This window comes from Malus sylvestris, chromosome 10, assembly GCF_916048215.2.
Source record: "Malus sylvestris chromosome 10, drMalSylv7.2, whole genome shotgun sequence".
NCBI lineage: Eukaryota > Viridiplantae > Streptophyta > Magnoliopsida > Rosales > Rosaceae > Malus > Malus sylvestris.
Window position 1 is genome coordinate 4467833 of NC_062269.1, and position 20860 is coordinate 4488692.

Consider the following 20860-nt stretch of genomic DNA (forward strand, 5'->3'; position numbering starts at 1 on the left):
CTTGGTCAGAGCGATGTAGTGGAAGCTGCAAGCTTCACGTGCTCAACTTTGGCAGAGAACTTTGGCAAAGTTATCTGTGATACACATGAGCTACTATTGCGTGTGGGAAGTGGGTGATTGAACAGTAAGACTCATGTGCTTTCTACTTCACCAGAAGTCTTCGACAGAATGCCCATAATTTCCGCAAAGCTGAGTGTGCGTGTGACAGGTGCTGCCAAGGCTGGAAAAGTAGGTGCCTCTTCGATTTCTGAGATCGGCCCTCGTGGTCTCTGAGCAGCCCAACTTTTGAGAAAGCAAGCGCCTCTTCGATTTTTGAGATCGGCCTTCGTGGTCTTTGAGCAGCCCAACTTTTGAGAAAGCAAACGCCTCTTCGATTTCTGAGATCGACCCTCGTGGTCTCTGAGCAGCCCAGCTTTTGAGAAAGCAAACGCCTCTTCGATTTCTGAGCAGGCGCCTCTTCGATTTCTGAAGCTCCGTCGAGTGCAGATTTTTATAGGGGCTGGCATTAAGTTCCAAAGCACACTTGAATCTCCCCCAGTAGAAGCTCCATTCTTACACTTCTAAGATCTTGATTTGTTCGACCTCTTCTCTCTTCAACACCTTTGAAAATGTCTGGCCCCTCCGACCGTCGTTTTGACTTGAACCTTGTTGAAGAGGCAGCCCCGCCTTCTCCAGACAACATATGGCGCCCATCCTTCGTCTCCCCTACTGGTCCTCTTACCGTTGGGGATTCCGTTATGAAGAATGATATGACCGCTGCGGTGGTGGCCAGGAACCTTCTCACTCCCAAAGATAACAGACTACTTTCCAAACGATCTGATGAGTTAGCTGTTAAGGATTCTCTGGCTCTCAGTGTTCAGTGTGCAGGTTCTGTGTCTAATATGGCCCAACGCCTATTTGCTCGAACCCGCCAAGTTGAATCATTGGCGGCTGAAGTGATGAGTCTCAAACAGGAGATTAGAGGGCTCAAGCATGAGAATAAACAGTTGCACCGTCTCGCACATGACTATGCTACAAACATGAAGAGGAAGCTGGACCAGATGAAGGAATCTGATGGTCAGGTTTTACTTGATCATCAGAGATTTGTGGGTTTGTTCCAAAGGCATTTATTGCCTTCGTCTTCTGGGGCTGTACCGCGTAATGAAGCTCCAAATGATCAACCTCTGATGCCTCCTCCTTCTAGGGTTCTGTCCAGTACTGAGGCTCCGAATGATCCCCCTCCGGTGCCTTCTCTTTCTGGGGCTCTACCGACTGCTGCGACTTCTCCTAAGCAACCTTTGTGAAGGCTCTCTCTTGTTTGTTTATTTTGACTCATGTATATGTACATATTTGTAGCTTATCGGGGATATCAATAAATAAGCTTTCCTTCATTTCAACGTATTGTGTTAAATACACCAAAGCCTTCTTCTCTAAGTTCTTTGAATTTTCTTTTGTTGGAGCTTTGTGAGTGGAGCATGTAGGTTGAGGTAGTGTTCCCTTAATTTCCTGAGTGAGGAAAACTTCTCGGTTGGAGACTTGGAAAATCCAAGTCACTGAGTGGGATCGGCTACATGAATCTTAGAACGCCATTGTGCTCTAAACAGAAGGTAAACAAAATTGTAAATAATTCAATTGATTACTGGAAGGTGTTGCATATCTCTTCATATATACACACACACATATATATATGTATATATGTAGACGTAAAGATTTAACAAATTATTAGCAAAGGATGATCATATATGGTTAACAGTGGAAATTATTACTGAGCTACTTTGAATTTTCACATAAAGAAGGTCTTGTTTCAGTACTTAAGTATTATCATTACCTTACAACCACTGAAATTAATCAAAATATCCTAATAAAAAAAAGATGAATAAGAATCCCATATGACCATTTATGTCTTCATTACATACACAAATGCAGCATTTGGTGTGTGAGAATAACAAAAGGAAACCCTTTTGAAAAGGTTTTCTTCATTGGACAGAACAATGAAAGTAACATTTCATCACAACTATGTTAATTCAGTACAACAGTCATTTGTGATCAGTAATATAGCATGAATGAGAATTAAGGGTGGCCAGAATATGCAAACTTGCAAGCACAACCTGGTTCTCAAAGAAGTTATGTCATGGAACCAAGTTGTAGTTTTATAGGTTATACCATGGAACCAAGTTTTAAAAACACGTTAATCACAAAACAAAAAAGCCACCCAGAGAAGCTGATCCTCTCTTGATGAAAAATCTCAGCAAGGTTTTGATACTAACTCTATTGTCCCATTCCATTATAAGTCTATCAAAATCATAAATCAAATTCAGAAAAAAATTCTCAAAAATCTTACAGAAATCCATAAATCCACATCTAATTTACAGGAAATTTCAAGTCCTCTGAAATCTCTCACTTTTAAAATTCTGAAGATCCATCACTCCAATCTCTAAACTAAATTTTGATTTCATCTAATACTGTAGCAGTAAAATTCAAACACTCAAATGTCATGAAAATAAACCAAATCTGCTTCAATTAAAGTCTAAACACTTGAATTTAATCTCAACATTGAAAAAGAACACTTCACTTTTACAAAAGTTGTACATAGGGGAAAAAAAAAGACAAAACCAAATCTCACAAACAGCCACAGCGACAACAAAATTGAATACATAACCATGAATATTGATCCACCAGAAAACATAACCATCAAATTCAATACCGAATCAGTTCGAATTAACAATATTCTTCATGAACTTAGTAGACTTTTTATGACCGACAGACAGAATTTATTTACTTTTTATTCCAAAAACGATATATTTTAAAAGACAGCTTATAATCAACTTGGGGACATCAGACCACCTATGAGTATCAAGATTTCACATTGCAAATTGAGTTTACAATTATAGGAAACAAATAGAGGTTTAGTCGTTCTCTGAATCTGGAAGTACCTGTGATGTTTTTTGAAAAGACTATTCGCAATAGCTTAAACCAACTCGGTCCCTTTCGTTATACATTCCTTCACTAATTCCTCCCAAAATACCACGAAAAAAACAAATCAGAATTTCACCCACTGAACAAAAACCCATCAGCATAGTGTGAAAAATGCATTATTTCACTTAAAGACTGCCACTTTACTGATGGGATTAATCCAAATAAAATCCCAATTTCCAAAAGTAAATTTTCAATTAATTTCTCAAAAGCAATCATTTCAAAAAGCCCAGAAGTATACAAAAATATTACCAAAAAATAGAGATATATTGTATAAGTAAACAAAAATAACTTAGAGAAGGGGATGGAAGGGAAGCTGTGATGAGGGTCGAAGGCCATGAGATTACCCAGATCGACTTGAATATGCTGCTGCCGGGTCTCCATTGCTGGTTTTCTGCAATTGCTTTTCAACTTCTCCATTCGACAGTCCAAGTCTGCAACCCCAAAACCTGCATTCTCATCAGGAAAAAAAAAAAGGAAAAAAAAATCACTAAAAAGAAAAAGGCAGAAAATTGCAGGGCATTCTTCCCGAAGGCAACAGATCTAACATTCTTGGAAAGAAAATTCGATCACGAATTGAAAAAAAAAAAGTGAGAGAGAGAGACGAACCTTCATACGGAGGCTAGCGATCCGGAGCTCGAGAAATCTGTAAAAGCAAATGGAAGAGCCCTGATTTTCCATATTTCTTCCGTTCTAGGATGAGAGAAACGGAGGAGATGGAGTTGTGGCTACTGCTAGGGTTTGTGGAGGACAGAAACAGGAAGAGTGAGAGATGGGAGGGGAGCGCACAGCAATACGTGCTAAACCAAACGGACAAAATTACCCTCTGAACTTTTGAGAATTACACTCCCAACCCAACTTCATTCGGCTGGTATTGTTGTAAATAGGATGAAATCGAGTGGCTTCGTGCTAAACCATATGGACAAAATTACCCTCTGAAATTTTGAGAATCACCCTCCCACCCAGCCACATTCGGCTGGTATTGTTGTAAATAAAGCAAAATCAAAACAAACGTGAACAGTGGCTGCCCTCCCCCTACTCTGAAATTTTGAGAATCACCCTCCCACCCAGCCACATTCGGCTGGTATTGTTGTAAATAAAGCAAAATCAAAACAAACGTGAACAGTGCCTGCCCTCCCCCCTACTTTAGAATAAGTAATAATTACATATGGGCACATGGGCCAGATTTGCAATTGGGCCTCCATCTGGCGCATCAGGACCGAATGAAACACACAAAAAACAAGTAGGAATGTGTGGAATGCTTCCCCGAGTTGTCCCTGCGTTCGAATGTCACCAAGGTTCTCAAAACTACCCTAATAAAACCTAAAACATGATATAAAGGGGCCCTAAGAGGCTTACCTTAGTTGCACTGTCGAAAACTCGCAGGTGAGATGCAAGCACATTGACTGTACTACAGTGTGTGCAAGGAAGAGAGGGAGAAAAGGAAGGGTCCTAGTGGTGGTGGTTGTCTGGGTGTTTGTATGTATGTGTGTGTGTGAGTTCCTCCATAGAGGAGAGAAAAGCGAGGTCGAGAAAGAGTTTCGGAGAGAGAGGCAAGAGAGAACCGGGAGAGAGAAAAGAGAAGAAAGGGGGAAAAAGAGAGAGAGAGAGAGAGGACTGCCACGTGGCAGCCATAGGGGAAGGGAGACCGGGGAACCAAAAAGAGAAGGGGTCCCATCCGGCTCACCATTTAAGATCCCAAAAGCAATTCCAAAATAAAAATAACCTCTTTTCCATGAAATTACATAAATGTTCTCCCGATTCAAAATCAGTTTAATTAATTGGAACGGGTTGTTACATTTTGAATTTAAGGCAATAATAAAGGTATTTTTCTATCACCTTCATCGTCATTTAACAAGGTCTTTGGTTCCATACATTGTAATATAAAGAGAATCATCAAGCTTCCAAATTTTAGTATAATCATCACGAGCTTAAAAAAATAAAAAATTAGATACACAAAAAAATAAAATAAAATAAACACAATTTACAAATAATAAAATAAATTCACAAACAATCATATATAAAACAGTCAGTATATCTATGCTGTCAGACGAGATTTCGAAGCTACGAAAATGCGAGAACAAAAATTAACAACAATGTTGCAAGTACCAAATTCGACATATGCATACGGTAAATATGAAATAAGACGTTCTGAATCCTTCTCATCAGATCTGCTCATTTTATATGTCATGGACTGATTGTCTATGCTCTCACAAGCCCTTCTTGAATTGCCTATAAATCCGGCCTAAATGATCGATCGATCGATCGAGGGAGGAGATAGATTGAGAACGGCTACCTTATAGTTGTACTTTGAGTCTGGTTTTAAAGCGGCTGACAAAGAGTTCTGAAACACAAGGTACGAATTTGAAACTTTAACCTAATCTTGCTAGCATCTGAAATTGCTAAGTAAACAAACTCCCTTACATTGCCCCCTTACATTTATGTTATGTTAGGGAAGTGACTATTTCCCCACCTACAAATATTCCACTTAAAATGAACATACTGAACAGGAAACATCAAGATTACAAGAAAAATTTGGAGTGTCAAGATATCCAAATTGAATGCTAGGTAAGCCAAATTCAAAATTTTGGGTTATTGGGAAGCAATTCAATGGAGATAACTCAGTAAAAAGAGAGGATTTCAATCTTTTCGGAATGAAAAGAGATTAAGAAAAACTAGAATAATACCTAAATAACAGCCACTGCAAGATGTCTTTTCGGTGTGAAGGGAATTATGTTATGTTGTAGTATTGTAAGAACTTAAGATTTTTTACGCTATGAAAAAGGATTCGGAGAAAGACTTTGAATTTGGTGTGTGAGCTTTAGGTTGGATGTAGGTTTATATGGAGAATAAAAAATGATGAGGTTGTAGATAATGTCATGTGGCGCAGCGTGATTGGTTGAAAATCTTATTGAAATCTTATCGAATATCTATCCACAAAATTGTAATTTCTGATAATGACACATAGCGTAAAAGGATTGGTAAAAAATCCTATTTGAAATTAAATATAAAAGTTTTTTTTATTACTTTTTTAAAAAATAATTTTTTGTTCAGTCAATTTATCGGGGTGGAGATGCATCGCCTAATTGTCAGGGCAATTATTGCCTTAGTGGGGTTGAGTTACCCCGTAAATAACGATTATTATCTGCACGAGGTTGTTGGTCCGCTATTCTGGCGAGGTTCACCGGGGCATCAAGGGAGTTCCATTCTCTAATCAAGGAAGTTTCCTCTACTTCCCTAATCTTGAGCCCCCTTAACAAAGCTCCAGAACCTTCGCCTCCAGTTATTTGCTTCTTGTGGGGCACTCCTACGGTGGACTTAGGAGGCACACCACTGGATATCCTCCGTTCTTCTTGTTCGGTTTCGAATATTCCTCGGTCCGAACTAAGCGGACCTCTTTTTGAACCTTCTCAGCACGTATCTAGTCAGGATCAAGGACTGGGTATTTGGAGCAATGATTGACAATGGCGTCCGCAAGCCGAGCGGGAATAAATCAAAACGACACGTATTCTAATTTACTCCAATGAATCAATGATTGACAATGGCATCCTCGCCTGAATTCGGAGTGTCTCGAGTGCTTTGCAACATTCACTAGGATGAATATCCACGCGTCATAAAGATAGAAACGATAGCTATTCTGACTTATTCCGAAATACATGATATTAAGATAACTATCCATTCTCAAAAGGAACAGGAAACACATAGTCATGTGAAATTGTGAGACCATGATTTTCTTGAAATTGTGGGATCATGATTTTCTAGAGTCGGAGTAAGGTAGATTGAAACATGAATATCTCAGAAGTCCGGTCATGGACTTAATAGCTTCTGCAGCGGAGCTTCCCAGACGGAGCAGCGATGCCATCATTATCCTATTCTGGAGCAGTGGGCGAAATCCCCTATTCTGGAGCATTGGGCAAAATCCAACGAAAGCATGTTCAATAAGAAATCAGTCAAGTTTCCTATATTCTTAGAATTCTTATAATCATTGGCATGTGTCGTAAGTAATCATACTCTAAAAGGGTGCAATTTCTACTACTAGATATCGTTTGAGATTTTCCTGGTTTAAAATAGATTTTATATCCTAAAATGACTTTATCTAGACTAGTATAAATACACTATTCTAGGGTTCATCTATGGCAATACAATTACCTATTGCCTACTAGTTGAGTCTCAAATATTTTCTTATTAATTTGACTGTCGAAGAGCCTTTGGGCGGCACTCCTGGTCCTCAGCTACTTACGGGTGTTAGTTCTTTTACAAGTTAAACGGATTTGTGCATCTTCCTCCACACAGTGATGTAGAGAAAGTTTGAAATTTCAAGTAGTGGTTAGGTTTTTTGCATAGTTGAGCCGATTCTTGGTAGGTAAATTTAACCTAGAGACTTTACTTGGCTTTGACTTTCTTACAAAATAGTCTTAAGATCTTTTGAGAAGCCCTAAAAAGGTTATGGCCACGAAATATCCTAAAATGGGATTAATTACTAAATCCTATCTTAATACATTCCATAAACCCAATTGAAGATAAACTCTATCAAGTAAAGAATCTCTATCATAATCAATCATGAATGCTTCGATAATCATCCCATGATATTATCTCCTAATAATATCTTGGGAATATCCTCTCCTTATTCATCAAACAGATTACACACCTTAGCCAATAGGATGATGCCATGTGTAGGGCAAAACCGACCATCTCCTACAAATATTTATCCACAAAATTGTAATGGCATTAAGGTTGGTAAAAAATCATATATGTAATTAAATATAAAATTATATTTTTATTAACTTTCTTAAAAAGTATTTTTTAAACTAATTGTCTGGTCAATTTATGTATGGGGTGAAGATGCAGTTGCCTAATTGTTGAGATAAACTTGTGTGGGGCTTAACTTGCCATTGAATTTTACTGAGTGGGACTACAATCCACTAAAAAATGGACACATGACAAGTCTTAAATATAATTTTTTTCCCCTTCTTTTATATTTAAGGTTCTCATAATTATTTTTCTCACTAATTAATATACATCAATTTAATGGCTATTTTTTTGTTCCCCCCTCCCCCTTTTTTTTATTTCCAAATATTCCCTCCGGTTTATGTTGCAGGGCATGCCTGCCTTCTTTTAACTTGCATAGCTCTTGATCCAACATATGAACCCTAAATTGATTGACATCTGAGCCCTAATATTAGACTAACATATTAACGAAAACAAATAAAAAATTAGACTAACATATTAACCCTAGTACGCTTATATATATGTGTTATTCATATCAAGTTCACATGATCAAATCAACTATTATATAAATGACGAAGAAAAACTTACAGATTCTTGATTGCTTCCCATGACAAAAATTGGAGAAAGTGATATTGTTTAGGGTGTAGAATTTTTTTTGAAGAAAGGCGAGAGAAAAAAAAAAAGCCGGAGAGACAGAGAAGTGGGAGTAAGAGATAACAGTGTCAATAGTCTATTAAATGTAAGGACACTTGTTGAAAAATTAGATAAGGAGACATAGACGGGACATGCATCCTGAGATAGCAAACCTGCAACTCATTACAACTTCTGGCGAAGCGATTGATATGTCACAAAGTGGACTCACCCTAACATCAACCCTTTTTTTTTTCTTTTAGTACAACGATATATTTAGGTTAATGGAAATGAGAGAGGTGCCAAGTTAGACAATGGGCAGTGTACTTGGGTATTGAATTAGCTATCCATTATTCAAATATAAAACTTCTGACTTATAAGTGAAGATGAATACTACCTAACTGTACTAATGAGTAGCAACATCAATCGTCTTAGAAGGCCGAAAGTTATTTAATCCGACTAATGAGTGGCAACATCAACTGTCTTAGAAGGCTGAAAGTTATTTAATCCGTCCTTGAATTAGCAGTTTACTTAACAGATTTTCTAACGAATGTATGAAATTAAAATAAAATGATAAGTAAATGTATGAAATTAAAATGTTTTAAAAATGTGGTAAGAAATTGAAATCGACCTTAAGCTTGAAGGAGTAAAATGTAATTTATCCAAAACAAATGTATTTTTAGAAAGCCACTGCTATGACAGATGGCTAACATCTAATGATTGTCTACGGCCTAATCTTGACCGTCCATTACAAAGTAAAAACACAAACTTAGAAATGAAATTTTATAGAGGAAATCTGCACAATTACTTGTACTTCAGCATCGATGGTCCCCTCTGGAAATATACATCAATATTTGAAGAAAACCGTTCCATGAATGAGGTGTCTTGCACAATTACGTCCTAATCTTCACATCATCAGACTTTGACGGACTCACCTCCATCTCCAACTATTGCAGTTTGGAAGACGTCCTGCTTGAAGAATGAGAGCTAGATGAAGAAGAAATTCCCTCGAGGTCTAGAATTTGATCCTCTCCTAAGCCGTAGAATTCGTTGTCTTTTCGTTGGTCATCCCCGTCCATCAACAATTGTAGAGACACTTGTGGATCATGTGTTAACTCCTTCATTGACGTGTTCGGTTGTTATTAGGACATGTTAACAAAATACTCGTCATTCTTCTGTGATATAAAATTCTACAAAAAAAAAAAAACACTCAATTAAGATTATCAATCATAATTTAAATATTTTTTAGTGTAAAGAAATATGGAATTTAAAACATAAACGAAATACTTACATACAAATATCTGATCTTAAACCCTAGAACTAATGCACACATACCATGTGAACACATTTCTATTGTAGCCGTCAGATCAATCTGAACGGTGGGTATAAAGCCTTAAAATTAAGTTAATAATTTCCTAAAATAATTCCCAATTCTTTCGCAGTTCCCCCTCCCCGGCCGCCATCAATCCCCTCCTCTCCCCGCCATATACCTCCATCGAAACCACCACCTTTCCTTCCATCTGAGACTCTGAGAGAGAGAGAGAGAGAATGGGTAAGAACGAGAAGACGGGTCTGGGTAGGGCTCTGGTGAGACAGCACAACCAGCTGGTTCAGCAAACGAAAGAGAAAGGCCTGATGTACAAGAGGCAGCAGAAGAAAGTTCTCGAATCCGTCACCGAAGTCAGCGACATCGACGCCATCGTCGAACAAGCTGACGAGGCCGACCGCCTCTTCTCCCTCGACCACCCTGCCCCTAACCTCCTCATCGACCTGTAAGTTCTGTTTTATTTCCCCCTTTTACCCCTCCAATCAATCAAATTTTCCAAATTCCTCTGGTTTTTTTGGGATTATCGAATTGATTTTTATGTAATTTTACTATGAGAGAAGAGATGGGAACGAGATAACCCCGGAGCAGGGGAGGGAGCAGAAGAGGAAAGAGGAGGCCCTGCACGCCGGAAGTCTGCGGGTGCCGCGGAGGCCTGCGTGGACCCCTCAAATGTCTGTGGAGGAGCTGGATAACAATGAAAGGCAAGCCTTCTTGACTTGGCGCAGAAGCCTTGCCAGGCTTGAGGAGAACGACAAGCTTCTCCTTACTCCTTTCGAGAAGAACCTCGATATTTGGAGGCAGCTATGGCGGGTTGTGGAGCGTAGCGATTTGGTAAGATAGGCCAATGGCCTTGTCTCTGTTTCAATGTCACTATGAATCATTGTTGTGTAATAATATTGTGCTGTATTTTATTTCAGCTTGTGATGGTTGTTGATGCGCGAGACCCGCTATTCTATCGCTGCCCTGATCTTGAGGTAATGTTATCAATTTTATCATTCGTTTACATCACCTTGTCGTGTTTGTTGATGAAAGGATGATAGGTGAATAAGCACATTGTTTAACCTTTGAAATGTGATTAATTGGTGGCAGTGCTTGATAGCGATACAGGTTTCAAAAATGATGAATGTAACAAAATTACTTAATACTCATTGGTTCCAGAAACAACAACATTCACTTGTGAGGTTTCGAAAGAACGAATTGTTACTGGTATCCGTGTGTTTAGTAAAATATAGAGTGCTAACAGGATTAAGTTAGTTTATTCCTGTTACAAAGAAGGAGATGTTGTAACTTTTTGCCATCAATCTTGATGGTGTGAGTCCCTTCCATTGAATTTTCAGGGGACAAGTCGTTTAAAGTTTTCTATCAAGATACTTTGAAATGGAGAAACCCTGAGCCTTTCCTTTTTGACTAGAGGATAACTTTGCATAACAGTACTTATCTTTACTTCATGCAGGTTTATGCACGAGAGGTCGACAAGCACAAAAGGACAATGCTTCTTGTTAACAAAGCAGATCTCTTACCTTTATCTGTTAGGTTCGTACTTTTGTAACCATGATCAGCTGATCTGTTCTCCAACTTTACACCCTTCTAAAATATTTTTATTACTTGATTTTTTTTTTCAGAGAGAAATGGGCCAATTATTTCTGTTCGCAAGATATTCTCTTTGTGTTTTGGTCGGCTAAAGCCGCTACAGCAGCTACAGAAGGGAAAAATCTCAGTTCCCCATGGACAGAAGATAACCTGCACGAGTCAGAAGACCCTGATACTAAAATATACGGGAGGATTGAGCTATTGGCTCGTTTACAATCTGAGGCTGAAGAAATAGTCAGACTGAGGAAATCAGGATCCAGTGATTCTCGAAGTGGAAGTGTTGTTGGAAATTCAGCTTCCAGTAATGTAGTTGTGGGATTTGTTGGATATCCAAATGTGGGAAAGAGCTCGACTATTAATGCCTTGGTAGGCCAGAAGAAGACAGGTGTTACCTCTACTCCTGGGAAGACAAAGCATTTCCAAACATTGATTATGTCTGATGAGTTAATGCTATGTGATTGCCCTGGATTAGTCTTTCCATCGTTTTCAAGCTCCAGACATGAGATGATTGCTTCTGGTGTATTGCCAATTGATCGAATGACCGAGAATAGGGAGGCTGTGCAGGTAGTGGCCAATCGAGTTCCAAGACATGTTATTGAAGCGGTTTACAGGATTGATCTGCCCAAACCCAAATCCTATGAACTGCAGTCGCGACCACCTCTGGCAGCAGAATTTTTGAGGGCCTATTGTGCCTCTCGTGGTTATGTTGCCTCTAGTGGACTTCCTGATGAAACAAAAGCTGCCCGCCAAATTTTGAAGGATTACATTGATGGGAAACTGCCCCATTATCAAATGCCCCCTGGAATGACTGCTGAGGAAGATGATGTGGGAAACGGCTTACCTGAACATCATAAGTCAGGCTCCTCTGATGATGAAAACTCTGAAGATGATGAAGGTGAAGACGAGCCGGAGCTTGATCATGCCCTGGAAGACCTCAATTCATTTGACATAGCTAATGGGCTTGCTACCAAGAAGAAAGTCGCTGTCAGGAAGCCCACTGCTCCTCATAAACAACACAAAAAGACTCAGAGGAAAAAGGATCGCTCCTGGAGGGTAGGCAATGATGGTGGAGATGGAATGCCCGTTGTAAGAGTGCTTCAGAAACCAGCGAACACCGGTCCTGTTAAGGTTGGATAGTTCATTCATGCACCCTTAACCTTTATTCAGCTTCTCGTGCTGCAATTTAGAATCCATATGGGTTATGTGTAATAGCAATCAAACTCTATTTCCTGTGCATGGGTGTCATCCCCATAACTTTGTTTCGGCCCAACCCACCACACCAAAAAGGGTGAGTGAAGAAAGTATAAGGAAGCATTTATGTAGGCTGAAGAGTGGTTCTGTTTTTAGGACCGGGTTTCTCTCCGGATCCCATCCGTCAGGATCCTCCGGATCTTTCAATTCAATTCTGAAGCTGGAGAGAGAGATGGAGAAAAGGGAAGAAGATGAACATGGGAAGGTTAACAGGGAAGAAGAAAGAAGATGAACAGGAGAAGGGGAAGACGGGTGAAGATGAACAGGAGAAGGTGAAGGTGAAAATGGAATTAATTTATGGCCATTCGATTTTCGTTTGAACGGACATGATCGAAGAATCCGTTGGATATGGATGGAAGTGCCTATTCCCTTTTTTATATGTTTTCTTATTGACAATTGTGTACTACAAATTGGACACTACAAAAATAGAGTTCACAAATTGAAATCCAAAATAGAGTAATAACAAATGTGCGACATAAACCCCTTGTTTATATGCGCCCAAACGACATAAACCTCAGAACCTCCACAGGCCTCAAATATGGAGATAATGGCTTCCCTTTCCTATTCTCACTTGTCATTAATCTGAAAGTAAAGGAAACAAAGTGACTTCTTCTATCAAACTTATCATAATCTGGTACCGTGAGCGTGTAGCGCAGATTAGTTGATTAAATCTTTTTGATTGAAAGTTGTTTTGTGAGGCCCTTTTCTTTACTCTCATCCAATTGCAAAGCTGCATGTGTCACGTCACTTGGTATTATTGATCAACAAGAATTGTAAACCGTTAAGTGAGAGATCTTAGATTCGAATATCATGGACGACAAGTATAAAATCAATTTATTACTCTCACCCCCCTTAGCGTAAATATATCGTTATACTCAGGCGACAAAGGAAATCTGATCTCAAACACCTAATAAACTCAATAATACACCACAAGTTAGAGTATTACTAATTTCATTCGTAGTTATTACCATAATGTGTGAATTTGGGTCCAAGCAGCGAAGAAGATCAATTTCCTCTGACAAAATACAAGTGCAAAGAAAGAAAAAGATGAATAAAAAACCTTTAAGACGAGTAGCAACTATCAAGCGTGATCATAGGAAATAACTAGAGAGAGGCAGTGGTGATGTTAGCACTGGGAGTGGTGGATAAGTATTTATATTTCACTTCTACTGCGGAACAAAAGTAAGGGTAAGTATGAAGATTAAAAAAAATTATATATAAATACACACATGATGATAAATAATAGGCTTGGCTCCTCAAGAATTAAGGAGTAATTTTTTCTTAAAATACGTCGTGGCCAAGGGTGGATTCAGGGAGTTCTCTTGGGACTTAAGTATGCCCACAAACTGTTCGATGAAATATCTTTTAGGTAGAATTCGACAGACATTGGCAAGTGATGCTCAGCAGACCCTGGGACAAGCCTTTGCAGGTAAAACTTGGCATCATGCCTTGGAAGCTATCGATAGAACTAGGATGACGACGAAATGTCTATCAAGTGCTCGACTAAATTCCTCAATGAAAAAAAAAATATTTTGATTGTTGTGCGCACTTGAATATTTTACATTGGAACCCTATAAGGTTAGAGTCCTAGATTCGCCAATGGTCGTGTCCTATTCACAAAATTTTGTGCTTATAAATCTATGGTTGAAATTGTTCATATTATAAATTATTTCTACAAAAGATCAATTAAAACTAAGATTGCTTGGTTAACAAACTGTATAAAAACAAATGGACATATTTGGTAAAAGCATTACAAACTGTTTATCTATTTGTTACAATTGATTGACTAAACGATCTTAATTTTGTTTGGTTTTTTTGTTTTTTGAGTTTTTGTTTTTTTGTTTTTTTTTGCTGAGATGATCTTTGCAGAGTAATTTATCTAGACAAAAGGAATACTAATATATATATGTTCTTACTAAACTATCCAAACAAAAAGAGTGATTTTCTCTCCGTTGATGGCATGTTTACGTAAGGGTAATCGGAATAAAGAAACGAAATTGAATTCCGATTATGGAGTATTCCGGTGTTTACTAAATATTAAGGAATAAAAAAAAATGGTGGAGCCCACACGAAACAAGGACTCCAATTCTTGAAATTGGAGGAACGAGATTCCCTAGTTTTGTGAGGTATTTGAATTCCCTGAGGGTAAGGGAATCGGGAATGCATCTTTTATTCCTATTATGCCCTCACTTGTTTCTTACTATCCCAACATTGTCCTTCATTTGACACTCATTATGCCATCTTTTAATAAATAAATAAAACCTATTTATATATTTTTATATAGATAATTTTATTATATAAATTTAATTAAATTAATTAGTGTCAAAATAATTTATTTATGTAAGGGCAATTTAATAATCAACCTAGTTTTCATTTCGATTGAAATGAATTAGTAAACTCCTTATATGGATTCAATATCATCATTCATGCCATCTTTTAATAAATAAATAAAATCTATTTATAAATGTTTATATAGATGAATTTTATTATATAAATTTAATTTAATTAATTAGTATGAAAATAATTTATTTATGTAAGGGCAATATAGTAACCAGCCTAGTTTTCATTTCGATTGAACTGAATTAGTAAACAACTTATATGGACTCAACATCATTCTTACTTCGATTCTAGACAGTTTTAGTAAATAACTTTAACATAAATCTGATCATGATTCCACTTCATTCAATTCCTCCTCAATCCAATTCCTCCCTAATTCAATTTATCTCAATTTGATTACGGATTAGTAAACGAGGCTTTTTTTTTTCCTAAGAGTCTTTCCCACTGATGGTGTGAGTGAGTTCCCCATCGTATAAATCCGTTGTCACCGGCTCGCGCTGTGACGGGGGTCGGAGGAAAACTTTTCCTTTTGTTCTTTGTTTCTCCTTTTCAGTACTTATGCTAACTTTTCCCCCATATGTATTTCCTACTTTACCCAAACTTTCTCTCCTCTTGGACGTCTGTCTTCCCCAACCACTTTCATTTCAATTTGCAGTAAGTTTTCATCGCAATTTGTTGCGACCATTCGAGAGGGTGCGTAGAGCTCCGGTGGGCACATCAGCTCACATTGTTTAAAACACCACCTCCTTCTCTTTGTCTGCCTTCGATGGCAGTGTTGTTCATGGCAGGCTTCTTCCAATTTCTGGCTAAGATAGGGGCGGCTTTTGTGGCTGGTTTTTGCGGAGCTGCTTGATTGATTATTGGCATTTGTTGGAGGAAGTGTTCTAAGTTGATCGTGAAACACTATTACGGTGGTGTATGCTGGGGTCGAGAAGTTTCTTTTGTTCTGTCTATGGTGTTAGGCTCTTGGTTGAGCTGTTTTTGGTTAGCTGGGAGGTCCATTTGTGTTTCTGGTCTTATTTTGTTAGCGGGCCGCTGTTTGTAATATATTGTTTGGAATAAAATCTTTTCCTTTATTCGGGAAGGTTTTACCACAACAACAACAACAACAACAACAACAACAAAGCCTTTTCCCACTAAGTGGGGTCGGCTATATGAATCCTAGAACGCCATTGCGCTCGGTTTTGTGTCATGTCCTCCGTTAGAACCAAGTACTCTAAGTCTTTTCTTAGAGTCTCTTCCAAAGTTTTCCTAGGTCTTCCTCTACCCCTTTGGCCCTGAACCTCTGTCCCGTAGTCACATCTTCGAACCGGAGCATCAGTAGGCCTTCTTTGCACATGTCCAAATCACCGGAACCGATTTTCTCTCATCTTTCCTTCAATTTCGGCCACTCCTACTTTACCTCGAATATCCTCATTTCCAATCTTATCATTTCTTGTGTGCCCACACATCCCACGAAGCATCCTCGTCTCCGCCACACCCATTTTGTGTACGTGTTGATGCTTCACCGCCCAACATTCTGTGCCATACAACATCGCTGGCCTTATTGCCGTCCTATAAAATTTTCCCTTGAGCTTCAGTGGCCTACGACGGTTACACAACCCGCCGGATGCACTCTTACACTTCATCTATCCAACTTCTATTCTATGGTTGAGATCTCTCTAATTCTCCGTTCTCTTGCACGATATATCCTAGGTAGCGAAAACGGTCGCTTTTTGTGATCTTCGCTAGATTGCTCCGATCATTAGTGTGGATAAGTATATAAATGGATATAGATAGGAAAGCAAACACAAGATGTACGTGGTTCACCCAGATTGGCTACGTCCACGGAATAGAGGAGTTCTCATTAATTGTGAAGGGTTTACACAAGTACATAGGTTCAAGCTTTCCTTTAGTGAGTACAGGTGAATGATTTAGTACAAATGACATTAGGAAATATTGTGGGAGAATGATCTCGTAATCACGAAACTTCTAAGTATCGGAATGTGGTATCGTCTTGACTTGCCTTATCTGTCTCACAGGTAGATGTGGCATCTTCTCTGGAAGTACTCTTCCTCCATCCAGGGGTGGTATCTTTAACTGGTGGAGATGCACAAGGTAATGTATCAATTTCACTTGAAGCTTACTTGTAGTTTCAGGCTTGGTCAAGCGCGATACAAACCATGTAGTAGGAGTCCCTCAAGTTGCCGAGCTAGGGGATTTGCTGAAAGAGGTGACAGACAAGGTAAGCAATCAGAGCTCCGGCTGATTGTTCACATTCTCCCTATCTTGCAGGCAGCATGAAGGATAAAGAGAAGAAAAATGAGAAGAGATGATATGGGATACTTTTGCTTTTGAAGAAGTAACTTTCCACAGGCTTATTCTTGAACTGAGCTGGAGGGTTTTCTGGTTTCCTCCAGAGTATAAGGCCGACTGAAGAATTTGAGGGTCAAAACAAGTCCATCAAATCTAGAGTACGTTCGACCCTACTGATATGGGATACTTTTGCTTTGACAGAGTAATGGATGTATCGGCACGTGTGCTGTTACGCTTGTCTCCACATGCTTCCTTGTATCCTTCTCACTTGCCCTATCTGTTCCTCAGGCAGATGCGGTATCTTCCCTGGAAGCATAAGATGTTGAAGATGAGTACTCGAGAGCAATGCCAGGTAAGTAAGTTCCAGACAGTCAGTTCCTGGCTGGAAGCTTGATTCCAAGTGCTGACTGATTGCTCTCTTTCTCCTTGTCTTGCAGGTAAGAACAAGGCCAAAGGAAAAGACAGGGAAAAAGCATGATATGGGATACTCTTGCTTTTAACCCTGATGATATGAGATATTCTTGCTCTAGTATAACTTGTTTGCAGAGGTATTATCGGGGGGAAAGAAAGCTGAATATTTCGAAAGGCTTCGTTGAGAGTGCCCTCTCATATATGAGGAAGGGTTGAGCATTTTTGCAGGTCTGTCTGTCCGTTGGGGATGGAGGTTGACATATATAGGAGTCTCCTTAACAACAAGTAGTAATGCTATTCCTTTACCCAGTCAGAGCACTTTGAAAAAGTGGTCTGTGGTATGTGGAAAGCTGATGTTGCGTGTGAAGATTACAGACAGCTTTATCCAAGGAGATCCGGCTCTTGTAGTTGGGAAAGTGTTGCCTCTTCGGTTTTCGAACAAGCAATCCTATCAGGGATCTGGCTCTCGAGATTCGGAGAACGATGTCTCTTCGATTTTTGAGAAAGCAATCCTGCTGGGGGTCTGGCTCTCGAGATTCGGAGAGCGGTGTCTCTTCGATTTTTGAGAAGGTAATCATGTTGGGAGTCTGGCTCTCGAGATTCGGAGGGCGGTGCCTCTTCGATTTTGGAGCAAGCAATCTTGTTGGGAGTGTTTTCTCGAATGTGAGTAAAGGTTGGGCATGTTTGCTAGTCTACCTTGCCACGAAGCACAGAGGTTGACACACAGGGACTTTCCAATTATCCAGCAATGGTACTGTTCCTTTACCCTCTCTTCGATTTTTGAGAAAGTAGTCATGTTGGGAGTCTGGCTCTCGAGATTCGGAGGACGGTGCCTCTTCGATTTTGGAGCAAGCAATCTTGTTGGGAGTGTTTTCTCGAATGTGAGTAAAGGTTGGGCATGTTTGCTAGTCTACCTTGCCACGAAGCACAGAGGTTGACACACAGGGACTTTCCAATTATCCAGCAGTGATACTGTTCCTTTACCCTTGTGGGTAATAATATGGGGTAGCTAGACCTTCAAAATTTATGTGTCTAAACTTTGTTAGTGCTGTTTCTTTGCTATTCTTTGACCCGTCTTGGTCAGAGCGATGTAGTGGAAGCTGCAAGCTTCACGTGCTCAACTTTGGCAGAGAACTTTGGCAAAGTTATCTGTGATACACATGAGCTACTATTGCGTGTGGGAAGTGGGTGATTGAACAGTAAGACTCATGTGCTTTCTACTTCACCAGAAGTCTTCGACAGAATGCCCATAATTTCCGCAAAGCTGAGTGTGCGTGTGACAGGTGTTGCCAAGGCTGGAAAAGTAGGTGCCTCTTTGATTTCTGAGATCGGCCCTCGTGGTCTCTGAGCAGCCCAACTTTTGAGAAAGCACGCGCCTCTTCGATTTCTGAGATCGGCCTTCGTGGTCTTTGAGCAGCCCAACTTTTGAGAAAGCAGACGCCTCTTCGATTTCTGAGATCGACCCTCGTGGTCTCTGAGCAGCCCAGCTTTTGAGAAAGCAAACGCCTCTTCGATTTCTGAGCAGGCGCCTCTTCGATTTCTGAAGCTCCGTCGAGTGCAGATTTTTATAGGGGCTGGCATTAAGTTCCAAAGCACACTTGAATCTCCCCCAGTAGAAGCTCCATTCTTACACTTCTAAGATCTTGATTTGTTCGACCTCTTCTCTCTTCAACACCTTTGAAAATGTCTGGCCCCTCCGACCGTCGTTTTGACTTGAACCTTGTTGAAGAGGCAGTCCCGCCTTCTCCAGACAACATATGGCGCCCATCCTTCGTCTCCCCTACTGGTCCTCTTACCGTTGGGGATTCCGTTATGAAGAATGATATGACCGCTGCGGTGGTGGCCAGGAACCTTCTCACTCCCAAAGATAACAGACTACTTTCCAAACGATCTGATGAGTTAGCTGTTAAGGATTCTCTGGCTCTCAGTGTTCAGTGTGCAGGTTCTGTGTCTAATATGGCCCAACGCCTATTTGCTCGAACCCGCCAAGTTGAATCATTGGCGGCTGAAGTGATGAGTCTCAAACAGGAGATTAGAGGGCTCAAGCATGAGAATAAACAGTTGCACCGTCTCGCACATGACTATGCTACAAACATGAAGAGGAAGCTGGACCAGATGAAGGAATCTGATGGTCAGGTTTTACTTGATCATCAGAGATTTGTGGGTTTGTTCCAAAGGCATTTATTGCCTTCGTCTTCTGGGGCTGTACCGCGTAATGAAGCTCCAAATGATCAACCTCTGATGCCTCCTCCTTCTAGGGTTCTGTCCAGTACTGAGGCTCCGAATGATCCCCCTCCGGTGCCTTCTCTTTCTGGGGCTCTACCGACTGCTGCGACTTCTCCTAAGCAACCTTTGTGAAGGCTCTCTCTTGTTTGTTTATTTTGACTCATGTATATGTACATATTTGTAGCTTATCGGGGATATCAATAAATAAGCTTTCCTTCATTTCAACGTATTGTGTTAAATACACCAAAGCCTTCTTCTCTAAGTTCTTTGAATTTTCTTTTGTTGGAGCTTTGTGAGTGGAGCATGTAGGTTGAGGTAGTGTTCCCTTAATTTCCTGAGTGAGGAAAACTTCTCGGTTGGAGACTTGGAAAATCCAAGTCACTGAGTGGGATCGGCTACATGAATCTTAGAACGCCATTGTGCTCGGTCCTGTGTCATGTCCTTCGTTAAATCCAAGTACTCTAAGTCTTTTCTTAGAGTCTCTTCCAAAGTTTTCTTAGGTCTTCCTCTACCCCTTCGGCCCTGAACCTCTGTCCCATAGTCGCATCTTCTAATCGGAGCGTCAGTAGGCCTTCTTTGCACATGTCCAAACCACCGTAACCGATTTTCTCTCATCTTTCCTTCAATTTCGGCTACTCCTACTTTACCCCGGATATCCTCATTCCTAATCTTATCCTTTCTCGTGTGCCCACACATCCAACGAAGCATCCTCATCTCCGCTACACCCATTTTGTGTACGTGTTGAAGAAACAAAAAAAGAGTGAGGATTAAATTTTAGTAATTATGCTTGAAGAAAGAATCAGGAAAATAATACATATATTTATGCAAAGAAGTCTTCCTTCTATTGACCCAGAACAGGATTCCAGCAAGATGTCGCTTAAAATTTAGCTTAATTTGTTCGTCTTAGTGTTTAAGTTAAGGGCCCTTACCAACCCTAGGTACCCTACAATTTCAGAGATTAATTTATTTTCTGCATCAGGCACTTACATACATATATTCGATTCGATAATAATTAGTCTGCGGTGCGGCTGATTTTGTCTTCTTCATGTTTTTTTTTCTCTTTTTCTATTCCATATGGATGATTTTCCATTTCATTTATATTAAACCCTAGAT

The 20860-nt window shown here is 39.7% G+C and overlaps 2 protein-coding genes across 2 annotated transcripts; both read left to right on the forward strand.

The window, feature by feature from the left end:
* On the forward strand, positions 1-19972 carry LOC126585028 (uncharacterized). The gene is made up of 2 exons (XM_050249423.1): positions 1-232; positions 18829-19972. The coding sequence occupies exon 2, from the start codon at positions 19205-19207 to the stop codon at positions 19877-19879; it is 675 nt and encodes a 224-aa protein (XP_050105380.1). The 5' UTR covers positions 1-232; positions 18829-19204; the 3' UTR covers positions 19880-19972.
* Positions 9719-12930, forward strand: LOC126585020 (GTPase LSG1-2-like). Its single transcript, XM_050249412.1, has 5 exons — positions 9719-10082; positions 10198-10468; positions 10555-10611; positions 11091-11170; positions 11260-12930. The coding sequence occupies exons 1-5, from the start codon at positions 9859-9861 to the stop codon at positions 12362-12364; spliced, it is 1737 nt and encodes a 578-aa protein (XP_050105369.1). The 5' UTR covers positions 9719-9858; the 3' UTR covers positions 12365-12930.
* Positions 19973-20860: the final 888 nt, after the last annotated feature.